Source organism: Pinus tabuliformis, chromosome J, assembly GCF_031772625.1.
Source record: "Pinus tabuliformis cultivar Carrire ecotype Pingquan chromosome J, CPIR1, whole genome shotgun sequence".
Classification (NCBI taxonomy): domain Eukaryota; kingdom Viridiplantae; phylum Streptophyta; class Pinopsida; order Pinales; family Pinaceae; genus Pinus; species Pinus tabuliformis.
This window is the reverse complement of record NC_142295.1, coordinates 1190598792-1190615994: the sequence shown is the minus strand read 5'-3', so window position 1 is coordinate 1190615994 and position 17203 is coordinate 1190598792. Positions and strand designations below refer to the sequence as shown.

General features: G+C 38.0%; 1 protein-coding gene across 2 annotated transcripts in view; it reads right to left on the bottom strand.

Moving 5' to 3' along the window:
• LOC149231354 (uncharacterized) overlaps positions 1 to 17203 on the bottom strand; it is a 215675-nt gene that overhangs the window by 123093 nt on the left and 75379 nt on the right. For both annotated transcript variants that reach the window (XR_016248060.1, XM_089379181.1), the window contains exons 3-4: positions 9585 to 9981; positions 8782 to 9442 (exon numbers count right to left, since the gene is read on the bottom strand). Coding sequence is in view for 1 of the 2 variants with exons in the window: in XM_089379181.1 (XP_089235307.1) it covers positions 8782 to 9442; positions 9585 to 9981 (1058 nt within the window). In the remaining variant the exon portion in view is untranslated. The remainder of the gene's footprint in view (positions 1 to 8781; positions 9443 to 9584; positions 9982 to 17203) is intronic.

Sequence of the window (17203 nt, the reverse complement as noted above, 5' to 3'; positions counted from 1 at the left end):
AAATATTCCTCTCTCAAGGAAAATATGTTGTGAAGATATTGGAAATATTTGGGATGGTGGACTGCGAGCCGTCACTACTCCGATGGAACTTAACTTTAAGAAGTATTATGGTAGTGTTGCTGGACCTTAATTGGGAAATGCTTCTTTGTATTATCAACTCATAGGAGCATTGATGTTCTTGGTGAACTCATTGAGCCAATATATGGTTGAACCTCATCATGTACATTGAATTGGTGCCAAGAATCTTCTGAGATATCTTTGGAGCACAATCACTCATGGACTGTGATACACTATTGGAAATGTGAGGCTGCATGGTTATTCTAACGCTAATTGGGTTGGCAGTGTGGTGGATCGCAAGAGCACTTTTGGATGTTGTTCTTCTTTCAGTTCTGCTTCGATATCTTGGATGAGCAGGAAGCAGAAATCAGTTCCCTTGAGCATCGTCGAGGCCGAATACAAAGCTGCTAGTATGGCCCCCTGTGACGTTGTCTAGTTGAGGAAGCTCTTCAGTGAGTTGTTTGGACATGTGTTGGATACCACCGTGATCCTCTGCGACAACCAGAGTGGATCCAATTATCAGAGAATCCCATGTTTCATGATCTCTCTAAGCATATAGATATCAGGTACCACTTTATCTAGGATATGGTACAACGAGGAGCAATAAGGCTCCATTACATTGGGACTAATGAGCATGTCCCCGATATTCTGACAAAGCCCCTTGGGAAGGTCAAGTTCTTGGTCTTCCGAGAACGACTTGGAGTCGTGGAGAGACCCTCTTATCAGGGTCCTCTATGAGATGGACATTGAGCTCTGGGAGCTCCGGGGGACTTGGGGTACTTCTTGGTGCGATGAGCAACCAAGGGTGAGTGGTTCAGCCTTCCCCTAGTGGTTTGTTGTGTACAGTGTGAGCGGTTCAGCCTTCCCCTGTGATACCCCTTCGCAACATGTAGGCAGGAGGAGTGTTTCATCCTTCTCCTGCTCAGACATCCTACCCATGTAATCTGGCACTCATGGGAAGTACCTCTCATCTAGCCAATGAGTAGGGAAATAAGGATAGGGACCATAGTACTACCGATGGATGCATCGTGTACTACCGTACTTCCTATGCTAGGATGACTAACATTGATCTGGGATTAATTGGAACTGACTTCAGGTCAGTAAAAGTGGTATGAGACACTCTTTTTTGATTGGAACTATCTTCGGGTCAGTAAGAGTGGTACGACACTCTCCTTTGATTAGGACTAACTTCGGCTCAGTAGAGAATGGTATGATACATTCTCGATCACTTCTTCTTCTTCATTGTTCAGCAGAACAGAGCAGTGCAGTGCATAGCAGTGCATTGATGACAGAGATAACACAAATTGGCAGATGGATTAGCAGATGGAGTTCTCCCTAGTTGAGAGGGAGTGTTAAATTGGCAACTAGGGCCAAACTCCACATGGGTCATCTTATTTATCACAGCTGATATTTTTCTTGGATTCCTCTCTCCAAGACGTGTAGGATTGATCTAAAGATCATCCGATTTTGACATGTACAAATGAAGTTATGAATTTATTTTGATTATGGTCAAATTGTCAACATCGGCCAGCAAAATTATGTAGGCTCAGAAGCCCAACAGTCACATCTATTCATCCTCAACGTTGCATATAAATAGAAGGTGACCTAGCCTCATTTGGACACATTCAACTTCACACTTCTCTCTCTCTCTCCTCATTGATTGGGTACGGATTTCTGGGTCTCTCTTTCTCCACACGTCCGAAATTTCAGAAGAGCGAAATTTCAGGAGGACAAAATTTCAGGACAATTTGACCAAGTGTCTCTCTATTGAACTATTGAAGATTAAAAGAAGATCTGATCAAGGGTTTCCCCACATTGGGGTTTGTCACTCGTTGGTGCCACATCTTGTGTCCTCTTGTCTTGGCTTGTCTTCTACTGTTTAAGTTTATGATTCTATCTGCATTTGACTATCATGTTGATGTGATTGCTAATCTGAATACTGATATTGGGCTAATAAAGAAATTGAAGTAAAATTGATCTAAAGCATAGAACATACCATTGTTGCCTAAAATTAACACATATGCATATCATGTATTCTTATTTTAATTAGAATGTTAACTTTTAGTAAAATATCCATCATCCCTTCGACCTCCAAGTAAGTGTCAAGGAGAAAACTTCTCGTCTCTCCTTTAGACACATTTATCACTTCATTTCATTGCATTGGCATCTTAAGAGGGCATTTCTTCCCTGCATGTAAGCATTTCTTCTTGCTTCCCAATGCCAATCCCTTAAATCAACTTGTGTTTCTTTATTGGATGACTTCTTCCTCATGGGTTGTTTGGTAATGGTGATGAATTCGATGATTGATCATGTTGATCAATAATATGTCATAGACCAATAGCTTGTTGCTATGCACCCTTGCATGATATACAGATGTGCAAACTTTGCACATTTAGTTTTTAATAATTTCAAACCATTGTTTGGTATCTTCGAAATATATATATATATCTGTGTGGGTGTGTGTGTGTGTCAAATTGGTCTATGAATTGGTTTGCTATATATATATATATATATATATATAGTAAACCAATTCATAGAAAATTTTGACAGTTTATTCCAATCCAATTCAAGTCTTACCCTCAGCCACTTCCAAGTCCAAATCCAACTTACGAAACAATGAATACACAACATACAATCAATGTAGCATCATTCCAAATTTGGCCAAATTATATTTTTCATAGGATCCCGAATTGGTACTAAATTACTAATTGGGACAATTGATCGTTTGTATTCTCATCTCAAGTTTAAGAAAAGAAAGTTTTAGTCTTTAGATAATTGTCCTGAACATATGTATAAACCATATTTCATTTAGTGTTGGGTCTTGCCTTGGATATGAATGTACTACACTTTGCATCATAGATGGAGCAGAAAATACCCTTCAAGCATTTGACAAAACAGTCCAATACATGTGCATCTGCCTTTGATGCATGTCCTTTGTCAAAAGTATGTTATATTTATTAGTGTCATAACTCCTAGAATGTCAGCCCTAAAATCATCATATGACATTAGAAGTGTACATATTATTATAACCTAAAAAAGACATTGGTCAATTGGGTTTAACTCGGGTGGTTAGGAGAAATCTTGTTATCCTCCCCATCCGGGTTCAATTCCCACATGTTACATGACATGCTCATAATGAGTATTTCTTGTAATGGTTGCGAGCCTTGTTGTCTGAATAGTCCCTCAAAGACCAAAACATGTATATTCCTCATATGAGAAATAAAGATATTTCTCATTGGAAGAAAACCCTGAAATAGAGATTAATTTTAAGTAACATATGAATTATTCCCTGAGTAGTTGAATGGGATGTCAGTCGAAGAGAATGGAAAAAGCTTTAAGCACCACAAACAAATCTTTTGTAATGTCAAAATTCATAAGCAGGTGATGGAATAAAACCATGATTTATATTACTAAGTTGTCGGAAACGCCTACCTAACACCCTAGAAACGTCGTTCTCTATTTCGGATCCGGAAACTGGTACGAAACACTGGAAAAATGGCTTGGATACGTATTTGGTGCATTTTTGTTTTTTGGAAACAACAGGTAGGCATTTGAAACGTTTTTAGGCATTTTTGGGGAAAAATGACCTGTTAAAAGTTAATATGTTTTGCGATTTTCTGAACTGTATTCGCCTAAAAGGAAAATGTATCACGATTTTCTTCGCCTAAAAGGAAAATGTATCGCGATTTGCTCTGCATAAAAGGAAAATGTATCCCTATTTCTCGCTGTCGAGAACGGTTTTTTATTTTGGTTTTCATATTGAAAATTTTACTAACTCGGAACTTAACCTATTACCTTTTGTGACTTGTAGCTGAAGTGAGTGCCATTTTTGTCGTTGCCCACTGGAGTGAGTGCCATTGTGACTCATGATTCGAGCCGCCCACTGTGAGTGCCATTATGACTCAGGGGCGGATCCGCCGACTTTGCAATGTGACTACCTTTATGACTCAGGGGCGGAACCGCCGACTTTGCAATGTGACTTCCATTGTGACTCAAGAGCATAGCCGCCAACTGTGCAGTGTGAGTGCCATTGTGACTCTAGAGCCGAGTCGTCCACTATGCAATGTGAGTGCCATTATGACTCGTTTAAAAGCTTTAGATTGTAGCTCTTATGTACAAGAAAAAATTCATCATTGTTTGTACTAACAATTTCTTATTACAGTTCATATTCTCATCGATGAATTTTAAATTTTACCTCATGAAGACCAAACAATAATTTGCGTCACCTGCTATAGCTTCTTTGTCATTTTCTTTAGCCAACTAGACGAGAAGTAGCAAAGAAAACATAGAATTCAAAATGCAGAAAACCAACAATAGTGTTGGGTTTGTGCAGATGTGTTTAGTGTCACCAAAAATGTCACGAGACCTGATCCAATTAGATTTCATGTTACATTTCTCCCTTATACTAGCAATTATTTCTTGTTACACCTCAAAATTTCATTGATCATTTTACCTTCGCCTCACCGTAGCCAATAAATAGATTGTTTGTGTCACCTGCTATAACTTCTTTGTTATTTTCTTGAGGCAACAAGCCAAGAAGTGGCAAAGGAAACAAGGAACTCAAATTGCATAAAAACAATAATAGTGTTAGGTTTGTGAAGTTGTCTTTTGTGAAATCCAGAACTTTCATGAAGCCTGCTCCAATTAGACCACCTGTTACACTGCCTCCATTACTGATTGACATCAAACTTTCTCAGATTCCTGTAATTACAGTTTTAGAAGCTCAAATACATTACTATCCAACTGTGAACATTCCTTTTGAATGGTGCCCACCGTTGGCATGAATAGAGTATAATAACAATTCAAATAGGAAAGCATTGTAGTAGATATAACCATGTCCTCAAATGTCATATCAACAAAAATTGCATACAAAGGTGTTAGATTTTTTATTAGAATTATCACTGTCTCTTCTTAAACTAGCGTCGAATTCACAAATATATACACAAGTCCAATCACTGGTTTTAAATTTTTAATAATGATTGTTCTTTTTCAAGGCTTGTAAGTTTGTAACTTGTTTTGAAATACATATTTGTCAATTTTATTTTGCAGTTTCATTTACATCATCATCGTCATTCATGGAAACTTCAAGTTCAGCCATTTGTGAGGCAGAGAAAGTGGAACACGAAATTGAATATGCCCCTAAAGTTGATCCAAAGTCACCACTTTGGAAATATGTAACTATTGTTAGGAAGATCCAAGGAGGGGGACCATTGGCATGGTTTTGCAATGAGTGTAAAAAGGAGTATAAGGGATCATCCACACGAGTTAAAGCACATTTACTTGGGTTAAAAGGCAATGGGGTTTGAATATGCAATGGCCCACCAAAAGAGAATGGGATAGATGGAAATGGTTTAAGCAAGGCAAAATTTGCAAAAATATCATAAAGAACAAGACGAGGCAGACGCTAAAGCTAATGAGGCAAATATTGCCTCTCAATTAAAACATCCAACAAGGTTGGTTGCATCTTCATCAAAGCCTTCAATTCATTCTCATGGAATTGTTGGTTCAAAGCGATCTAATTTGGGGCCACTTGAAAGGAGTTTTAATAATGATGTTTGAGAGACGACAATTGCAGTTACAAGTCAATGCATTTATGCAAATGGCCTTCCCTTTAACCTTGTGTGGTCTCCTTACTACGCAAAGAGGATAAAAGCAATGAATAAAGCCCCAAAAGGGTTTCAAGAGCCCTGGATATGAGAAGGTTTGCACCACAATGTTGAGTGCTGAAAAGTTAGATTTGGAGGTTAAATTAAGCTCCATTCGTAATTCATGGCACATTTCAGGGGTGTCCATCATTTCTGATGGATGAAAATATCAAAGGAATAGGCCTTTAATCAATGTGATTGCTCAGAGCCCAAAGGGGGCAATGTTTTTGAAGGCAGTGGATTGTGAGGGGCAAAGGAAAAATTCTCAGTTCATCGCTGAAATCTAGATTGAAGCAATTGAATTGGTGGGGCAGGTAAATTTTGTCCATGTAATAACTGACAATGCAACAGTGTGTAGAGCAGCAGGCCTAATTATTGAAGGCAAATATCAGCAAATATGTTGGACCCCTTGTGTTGTATATTCATTGAACCTCGTGTTGAGCAAGATGGGGAAGCAAATCGAGTGGATTAAAGTTATTTTTGAAGAGGCAAAAGAAATTCAAGACTTCATCACAAACCACCAAATGTCCCAAATCATCTACAGGGAATTTATGAAGTTGGAACTCTTGAAGGTACCTAAACTTTAAAGTTTATTTCATAAATTCTAATTTATATGACTCTAGAGTCTAAATTTAAATATGTAAATTGGATTCTCAAATGTCATCATTCGTGAATCATAATAGTTATTCAATCAAATTATGATTTTTAATTTATTGAAACATTGGCAACTTGGCACTTGCAGGTTGTTGAGACTCGTTTTGCTTCTCACATCACAGTCTTAACAAGGCTTATGTAGGCGAAAGAGGCATTACAATCAACAGTATGAAGTTCTCCTTGGAATCAATGGAGGCAATCTCAATCTGATAGAGCACAAGCAATGGAAAAGTTGGTTGTTGATGATGAATGGTGGGATAGGGTGGAGTACCTCTTGGCATTTACTAAGCCAATTGTGGATTTGCTTTGTATGTTTGACACAGATATGCCTAATTTGCGAGAGGTGTATGAGGGCACTGATTCCATGACAGAGAAGATAAGGGTGGTTGTAAATGCCAAAAAGAATGACCCAAATGAATTCTTTTACAGAAAAGTAAAAGATGTATTGACCAGAAGGCAAAACAAGATGACCACCCCATTGCACCTTTTCTCCTATGCAATGAATCCAAAATATTATGTTGCATAGTTGCTAAGTGATTCAGAAATAACCACACCAAGCAAAGACCCAAAAGTCTCATAAAGATTTAAAAAGGTTTTTAGAAATCTTTTTCTAGATCCTGAAATTGGGCTTCGGATTCATGTAGAGTTTTCTCATTTTGTGGGATCAGAGGGTCGGGGTTCTGATATTGATTGTATGCAGGACAAGAGGGCAATGAGTCCAATTGATTGGTGGAACTACTATGGTGGGAAACTTCCACATATCCAAAAATTGGTCATCAGGATCTTGTCACAGGTTGTTAGTTCCTCTTCAGTAAAAAGGAACTGGAGTACATATGGCTGCATCCATTCAGTGAAGCGAAACAAATTGGGCTCTAAAAACGCTGAGGAACTAGTGTATGTTCATTCAAACTTGCTCCTTCTGTCACACAAGAGAGACGAATACAAATTTGGGGCCGCCAAATTATGGGATGTGGAAACAGAGTCCCCTGACTTGGATATGACATTGAATGTCAGGTCTCATATGACTTTGTTTGATGCAAAGTCACCAATAGGTGGATCTTCAAGTGGACATGGCAGCGATGTTCCCACTTCTACAGAGTATGTGGAACTTCTCACTGACAGGAATGAAGACATATTTGATGATATGTAAATGTAATTTATGATGGTGTTTTATCTTTTATTTTTAAACTTTTGAACAACCATATGAATTATGAATAATGATAGTAGACTGCCAGTCATAGTTCATTTTGTGAACTATGTAGTGTGCATTATTAATTTTGGAGATGATGTTGTAACTTGTCATATTGATGATTAAAATTTGAAACAGAAACTTGTTGATATGTCAAATCATGAATGTTATAATAATCATTAATGATGATGACAATGTTTATGGTGAATTGATGTGATGTTAATAGATGATAATTGATTATGTATTTTTAATTATAGAATCTAGATTCTAAAAGATGAATGGTAATATGAAATTCTTATTTTGTTATATATGTGTGTGTGCGCGTGTCGTTCCCTGCCGTATCGTATCCAGATTTTTTGAAAATTTGTCATATCCATTTTAAACCTCGTATCTGTATCTGTTTCAAACCCTGTATCTGTATCCGTTTCAGTGCAACTTAGTTATATTAAGCATGTACTCTCCGTCAGTCCCATTGACCTAACTCTGTGGTCATTTGTAGGACATTAATAGAAATATCTTATCTAGAAATTCATTTCACCCAAGCCAAAAATTATGATGATTTCTGGCAGGATTGCAAATGACACCCTTCAAAAGCCCATCCAGGCTAATGAGTATTTAGGGAGCAACACACACACAAATCAAAAGAAAAAAGAACTAGAAATAATTCCAGATTAAAGCTAACACACCATTGTCTTTATCACGGTGGTGTAATTATTCCAAGTCTACATACTGCAACCCTTTAGAGATTTTTCTCAATAAAGAAATTCAATTAAAAACATTTTGTGGTAAATCCTAAAATGAGAAAAAACCACAACACCACACAATATGCTAAAAAATTCTAAAGAACAAGAAATTATTTTGGATTAAAGCTAGCTCACCACTGCTTTAATCACTCTGCAATTATTCCAAGTATAAATACCTCAACCATTTAGAGCTTTTTCTCAAGAAAGAAATTCAATTAAAGAGAATATGTGGTAAAATATAAAAATGAGAAAAAACCGCAACACCAAAAATATGCTAAGGCATTCTTTATTTTAATCCAGTCAACAAACTTCAATTGAATACGTAATGCTAATGACATATGAGTGCAACCTTCATATATGAAGCTTGGAGATGAATGAATGAGCAATTCCAATTATCAATGCTACTAAACAGAATATCCAATGCTAATGACAAAACAAAAATCTTTTATACTAGAGGAAATCTTGAAGATCAAAACAAGGATAGTGTAATTGCCTTGCCCAATTTGTTCTCCAATTGTTAGGTCCTCCCATAGAATTTCATAGTCCAAGCTGTCAACATCCATTTCCAGCTTTGGCACAGCACTGCTACTTGTGCTACTGCTGCTGCTATTGCTGCTCGTACTGTTAATATTCGTTGATGACCAGGAACCTGGAGTCTCCCTTGAATAATTTACATCAGCTGCATAGCTTTCTCTAGGGCTCCAAAGTTGTTGTGTTCTTCCAGGAGAGGACTCCTTTTCGCGTTCATTAAACCGACGTGGCCATAAAGAACGAGGCTTGTTTTCCCCTCCACCTCCTTTCCAAGGCCATGAAATACCCTTCTTTGCCATCCATGCCTCTGCTTTTGAGCTTATGATCTTGTGAATGCCACTTTTCCCCTCACTTTCATCTCCAGTATCAGTTTGACCTTTTCCTTTGGACTTTTCTAATGGAGTCAGAGGTGGGGAGTTACCAGACTGCAATGGTGTAGACACACCCCTAGGTGTGCTGTCTTCACTACACGTTGTTTCACCATACCCTCTCTCATCTGCCAGGTGACCAGCTTCTGGTTGGCCTTGATCAGAACATGGGCTACCTCCACTCCCACCTTCGCGCTCCATAATGTTTTCACCAGTCCGAATACGTGAACGTACTGTTGTTGACACCTTATTTGCCTGTTTCAACAAATCACACAATAAAGGGAATACAAAGCATCACCTTATTTACTTCAAGACATCAACATTCCTTCAACATCCTTGCAATGCCTAATATAGTTTTACACAGAAAGAGCAAAACAGATTAGCCTGAAAAACTTACCAGGTTAGATATTTTTGATGCAAGAGGAATTTGCAACGGATTTTGAATATCAAACTTGGACCTTATTTTATCACTTCTTTGGTGCCAGCCATCAAAGGATTCACCAAGCGGCAAACCAGGTGGTTTTTGAAAAGGGCACACATCAGTTGAGACACAAATAACACCAATAAAGGTACCATCGTCATCATAAAATGGTGTGTTGGACATTACTGCTGAAAAGAGCTCACCGGATTTTTTTTTCAGCGGAAATTGCCCCTTCCAACTTTCCCCTGCCATAATCCGATGAATCATACTGCTTGCAACATTAAAATTACTCTGGTCCACAAGAAGTTCCATAGCATTCTGGCCAAGCACTTCTGATTCTGAATACCCATAAAGTAACTCAGCAGAATGATTCCTGCAAGTCCCAAATAGCACAAATAAGCTTTCAGTAATTAAAACAAAATAATAACTAGATAATAAGGTTGATCAGTCCATCCTATTATATAAATATAGATTCTTAGTGTGCAGACCAAGAAAACAAATAATAGCCATAGAATACCCACTGGTAATATTTCCTAACTTTCTATGATAACTTGTTTCCAGACAAACTATACCTAGATTGATGACTCTAATCATTTCATCAGTATTCAAGATACAGATTTGGCCTTAAACATTTCTGTGTAAGCCTTATTAGGTATGCCAAATTCAACAAACACTAATTTGCTGAGTGAGCAATAGTAGGGAGAATAACGCTTGTGTTTATCCAGAGGTGATAAACTTAAACATTTGCCAGAACCTCTGAGTGCTGTAGAGCTCAAGTACCTGAACAGCTGATTCATCTGAGTGGGATCTGTTACCTCTCATAGTAGATGAGAGGTTTTCAACATTTTCATGTTGCTCTTATCAGACACATCTTGATGGTACAGGTGATTCAGTCTTCAGATGCAGTCAAAGGTTATTTTATGGATGCACACATTATCCCTGGCATTACCCTTATGGTAGCGCATTATTGACCAATTTATCAATGGTCAGGGGTGTGACGTCTAGAGGGCCATGATTAGTACAAAGAAAATGTTTATACCCCTAGAGGTTATCCGGATCATATTGATGAATGGATTCTAAGCTACATAGTTGTCATGATGATATTCAGTGTCATGGTTTTATTGGGCGTGAGGATCATACATTTACATCATTTGCATTTGGTTTGGATGAAGTGCCTTGCACAAATGATTATTATTGTATATTCCAGCATGGTTTACAAGTGTATTATCATGGTTTTGTATCTTGGAGATCCTCTTAAGTAACCTATATACTTTCAGGTTTCATGATGTCTATATCATTTTATTATGATGTTGACACTCCCTTTCATTAATTGCTACCCTCGATGCTCACTTTTATGCTGATTTAATCATTCATTTGATTACAAATAGACCACATGAAGGCTATCACACATAGAGCACTTTGGTTTTTGAGCATGGTTTTATGTTCACATTGAGTTGGTTTGCTCATTGTTGGAGGCCTTTAATGGAGCACTCAGATTGTTGGCACATGTGTTGAGGCACTCGGTTGTTTTAGAGATATTTTACTGCTTGGATGGGACAGTCCCCTCCTTTTGGGAGTTTGTTAAGTCTTGTTTGACTTAGCATCATGACTATTACATTGTTTTATTGGTGCATTGCCTTTTCATTCCATTGGAGATCCCACAAGTCATTATATATGAGGTTAGATTCAATTGATTGGAGAAGTGCTCCCCATGACCCCTTCATTGCTCTCACACATGTGGCCATGACCTAGGAGGGCACACTCCCTGTTGGAATTATTTTTGTGAAAATTTCAAGCCCTAAGTAACCAATGTCCTTATGATTTCAATCAAATGACTACATCGCTCAATTTAATTAAGGGTGAAATTAGATTTCAGACCATAGCATCAATCACATAATAGCTAAAATTTAGGTAGTGTTGAATGGAGTTAGAGAGCAAGGGTTCTGTCTAGTCTATGATGCCTAGACTAGCAGGGGGACCCACAGATTTCCACTATTGCAGATTTATTTATTTCCTATGTATTGACTTAGGAAAAAATTATTTTTCCAAAGTCAAATTATAATTTGATCTCAGCCTTATGTTATAAACTATTCTCAGCCTTTGGGAGAGCTAGGTGGGCCCACGTCAAGTTATAAAGAGGAGATTAGGCAGCTGGTGGATACATCAATTTGGTGCATCAGAAATGTGTCTCTTCTTCTCAGCAGTTGCAGCCAGGGTGTTCAGCTCTACAGCATCATTTCCAGCGCAGAAGGGCAGAAGAAAAGAGGCTGTGCAGCCCTCAGATTTTCTGGCCAAGCATTTCCTTCAGCCAGGCCAAGTTCATCTGCACAGAGGGCCATAAAGATCCGTACAAATTCCATACAGCATATGGGAAGGGAGGGCCGAGAGGGCAAGGCGCAGCCCAGTTTGGGCATTGAGGGTTTTTCAGAGGTTGTTGAGTGAAAGGGATGCCTCTCCCTCATGAGTCATCATTGTAATTTTCTGAATATAGCAATTGCTGAAAAACAAATAAATAACACACACATTGCAGGTTTTCCCCAGTTGGGGTTTCCTGGGTATCTCTGGTGTCATTGTGTTTTATGGTGTGATTGTCTTCAAATTTTATTTTCCACTGTGCATGTTAGGTTAGAATACTCAGTATGTTTGGTGAATGTATTTGAAGGTTTCAGTTTCAGTTTTTTTCATTGCTGCAAATTCACTGAATTAATTGTTGGGTATTTAAAAACTAACAGGAAGCATAAAAACAGTTTCACACATACAGAGGTAATTACTCCTTCAAATCAGCCTGTTATTCATTCAAAAAACTTACAAGGAAACCTCCACACGCCGCCTACAAAAACAGACCTATAGAGTTATCAAAATCATTTTGAAATTGAACTTCTACAGGCTGCTTCAGAGGTACACCTGTCAAGAAAAACCAAAAATAACAGTTCTATGATATATCACACCACTGTTGCCGTACAAACCTGTTGCACAGATCTGTACAACCTGCCTGTACTGCTATACGGATTTCAATACAGGTGTGGAGAACTGTTCCATACAATGATATTGAGCTCTGCAGTGCCCAGAAAGACCTCTTTCCTGGCTGCCCGCACTCTCTCTCTCTCTCTCTCTCTCTCTCTCTCTCTTTCAGTCACTCAACCTCCTCAACTTTTCATGTGTGTTGACAACCTCTAAATTGACCTGTCTTTATACTTTTAGCTAAGAATGTACTTTTGCATTACTCCTAGTATAAGCCATGCATGAGATACAGTTTATACTCAACTGCTAAATATAAGAATTTAATTTTTTAGACTAAACTAAATTACAAAAAAAAAGAATTTACTTTTCTAAAAATCAAATCACATTTCAAAAAATATCTCAAACTACCGAACTTGTGCAGAAGTTCCTACCCAAGCTATAACTCTCAACACTCCCTCCTACCAAGGAGGAATTCTGCATCAATCCAAGTCTGTCTCTGAATGCTCCAAGCTTTCATTTTTCCCAAGGGACTGGTCAAGGTATCAGCTATCTATTGATCCACGGGAATGTGTTGGAGCTTCACTACTCTCTTCTAAACCCTACCTTGTATGCAATTATATCTTATCTCTATATGATTGGACCTATCATGCAACACTATATTCTTAGAGAGTTTAATATAACTCTATCACAATAAATGATTGTCAGTTCCAACTCTTGATTAAGCAATCTTGCAAGTAATTTGCAAAGCTCAATGGCCTCACAACTAGCAATACTTGCTACAATGTATTCTACCTATGTTGAACTAAGTGCCACAAAAGTTGGTTCCTGTTAAACCCACGGTATTCAAAACCGGAACCGGTGACTGGACCGGTCCACCTATCAAACTGGGTTTCAAACCAGCACTGGTTAGATCTCAATGAACCGGTCTTTAAAAAATACATGAAATAATTAAATTTCTAATGAAAATATATATATATTTAAGATTTAAAACCATGATTCCAAACCAATAGAGAAAAAATACGCAAAGTTTGCTCATCTATATACCATATAAAGGTGAATATATCGAAATGGCACCGAGTGCAATAAATATCAGCAACAAAATACACAATCAATGAGGCTCTAAATGGCCTCTAGAGTCAAAAAAAAAAATGCTACTAGCCTACTAGATATGGGGCCACTGGCCTACTAGAAGTCTACTTATCAATGATCAACATGATCAATGCTCATCATGATCAAACTCATCACAATGGTCCACTACTAGACATGGGATCATCAACATGAGCTATATAAAGTTATAATCATCATCTGGCTCAGAGGCTAAGTACTCCAGACTCCTCTGCAACCTCAGCAATAGTAGTAGTAATAGCATCAAAAGTAGACATAAAAACTACAAATCATTTATTAACATGATCACTCATAAAACTCATCATTGATTCAACACCATTAGAAATGAGATCATCAACATGAGCTACATAGACATCATCTAGAAAAAAGTCTTCAGACTTGGATTGCTCAACCTTATAATATGGTAGAAATTGAAAAAGTTTAACATACCTAAACAATAATTTTGGTTTGAGTGGAGGATTCATCTCCTCAACCTTCTAATATGGTAGAAGAAGCTTAGCATGCCTCGTCAATTATTTCCTTCTAGTGAAGGGTGCATTTTTGTTAAATTCATGGTAGAGGAGTTCAACAGTCAATACCAACAACATCAACAAAGTTCAACAATCAATGTCACAAACATCAAGGTACTTAAAGGGCTTCATGCTCTTGATCAAATGCCAATCTCATACCCTCACGCCTGACAAAATCAAATGGAAACATTGCAATACCCCAAATCTTGAAACCCTAAAAACTAATAAGTCTGTTGGATTTTGAGTGAGATCTAAAATTCTAGTTTCTCTGTATAAAATCCACTGAAGTCGAAACCAATGTTGTGAACATCACGATCGGGATTAAATCGGCAAGGGTATGAAATTGGAAAAAATCGCAAAAATCGGGATAAAATTGGCAAAATTAAAAATAAAAAATACAAACAGTCAAGATTTTTTTCCCAAAAAATAGGGATTAAATCGCGATTTTTTCAAAATAAAAAATTCAGCGAAAAAATCGTGATTTTCGCAACACTGGCCAAAACCACTCTCAAACATCCTAAGTCAATTCATGGTAATGTTAAATATTAAGTAAAATGATGAAAATGAAAGATAAACGAAATGTCACTTTTACTTTAAGAATTTAATATTACCATGATTGTCAACATTGCTAGGGTTGAGATGTGTCAGACAAATGAGAGGGGAGGCATGCTTTTAAAAGCTTACAGGGGTTGTTTTTGGAGGGAAACAACCCTTAGTTTCCCTCAAAACCGCTTCAAAAAGCACAAAACCGCCTTATGTGGGGTTCGCAACTGACCTGGCAATAAATCGATCGGTTTATGATGGAACCGGCCGATTTATGGGAAAATCAGTCGGTTTTGTCATAAATCAGCAAGTTTATGCCCGATTAGGCCCAAAAACACTATAGCGCAAGGTTCAAAACCATTTTTTCTACCAATTGGATGGCTCAACCAAATGAACCAGTGGATTTGACCGGTTTACAGTTCGAACCACCAGTTTTGAATACTAAACTTGAACCACAGTACCATTGTTGATCCCAAACTAAAGCAACACCACGGGATGATCTTCCTATCTTTTGCACTACCTACCCACTCTAAGTTTGAATAACATTGCAACTTCACCTCACCATCTCCAATGTATCGTAGATCATACTCCATTGTGTCCCTTAAAAATACCTAAGGACATGTTTTTCTACTACCCAACGCTCTTACCTTGCCTCCACCGTGCATTGACTCAAGGTGTTCACTGCAAAACATATATCTAGCCTGGCACTGACCAAATATATCAAGGAACCCTATCAGTTGTATGTACATTGTGGGATCCACCAACACTAAATCTGAAGCTATCACTTGCTCCAGATCGATGATCATTGGTGGGATACTCCATCCTAAACCACTTTAGGAAATGAACTGCATACTTACCCTGCCCAAGAAAAATATTCCCTCGTCACTGCCAAACCTCCAACCCCAAGAAGTAATGCATCATATTAATGTCCTTCATTTCAAACTCAGCTATCATGTCTACTTTGCAACCTGCACTGAGCTTCACTAAACCTGTCAAAAAATACATACAACACCAAAATACGCAAATTTGTTTGAAATCTAAACAATTATATAATATAAGTTAGAATTTACTCCACTTTTGGTGAAGCCCATACTCTACAAATATCCATCAATCCTACAATAACATGCTCTCGATGCTAGCTTAAGTCCATAAAAGGCTTTTTTAAGCCTACACAATGGGACTACTACTGATTTATCTCAAAACCCTAAGACTACTCTACGTATACCTCTTCCACAATGGCCCCATTAAGGAAAGTCGTTTTCACATCCATTTGATGTATCTTCCATCCTATAAATGGAACAAAGGGCATAACAACTCCAATAGAAGTGCACTTGACAACTGGAGTAATGTCTCCTCATTGTCCACTCCCTTTCTCTCTATAGAAGGAGAACCCTCTTGCCACATACCTTGTTTTGAACTTCTCAATGTTGCCATCTACACCGTGCTTGTTCTACTAGAGACACCTAGAACTCACCACTAACTTCCCCTCCAATTTTGGCACTGCCATTTGGTGGGTAACTGTAGGAGAAAAATTATGTCCTCATTTTACAACCAGCCAACCAACAACCCTACGAGGGATAGCACAATAGCATTATGCCATAGCTCTCAACCCCTTGCTCCATTTGTTGTTATCGACAATATTTATATGGATCACGAGGAAAACTGGATGATTGACCAATCTTGATTGTATCCTTGTTCCCACACTTCACTTGGGAGGTTATCTTTTTACTCTAGTCCAATGGAACCTCCATTGAGGCAAAAAAGTTTAGGAAGGGCACTATTGGGAAGGCACTGCTCGATGTAGCATGTCCAAGGTAGGTTATACATACTACTTTCCATCTCTCCCCATTATCCATCTCCATTCATTGGGTTGGTACTCTTTGGTCATTGGCATTGGCACCATATATTTAGGTTCTTGAATCAAGGCCAAGAAACACCATCCCAGAGGTTGATGCAATTGAAAGAATGTTAAGAGTATGTAAATCCACAATGAAAGAAAATGTAAAATGCTAAAGATGATTGGTATATATTTAGCACATGGGCAAAAACCTAGCATGAACTCTATACCCCCCACATTAGCCATCACCCAATTCCTCAAAATGCTTCATCTCAAATAAAGGAACTCTTGAATGTCCCAACCCCAATGAGTGAGAAGCTATTAAATCTTAAAGGGATATTGGAAAAGCATAAAGCAAGCTTAGGCTCCTAAGCTATGCATCAAATAAAGACAGATTTAAGTAAAGGTGCACCAAAGGGGTGGAAGAAGAAAGGCCAAGAAAGGGGTAACTCATGCCACCACAATTACTCCCTCCTTAAGTCATTACATTTGGTATGTTAGACAGCCATTAACTATTCTCATGGTTGCAACACCTTTGTTGAAGTCTCTCCCACTCCATGACCACCATATCACACAAACATATGATGGATGGTATAACCTGCGGCATGTCACTCCCCTTG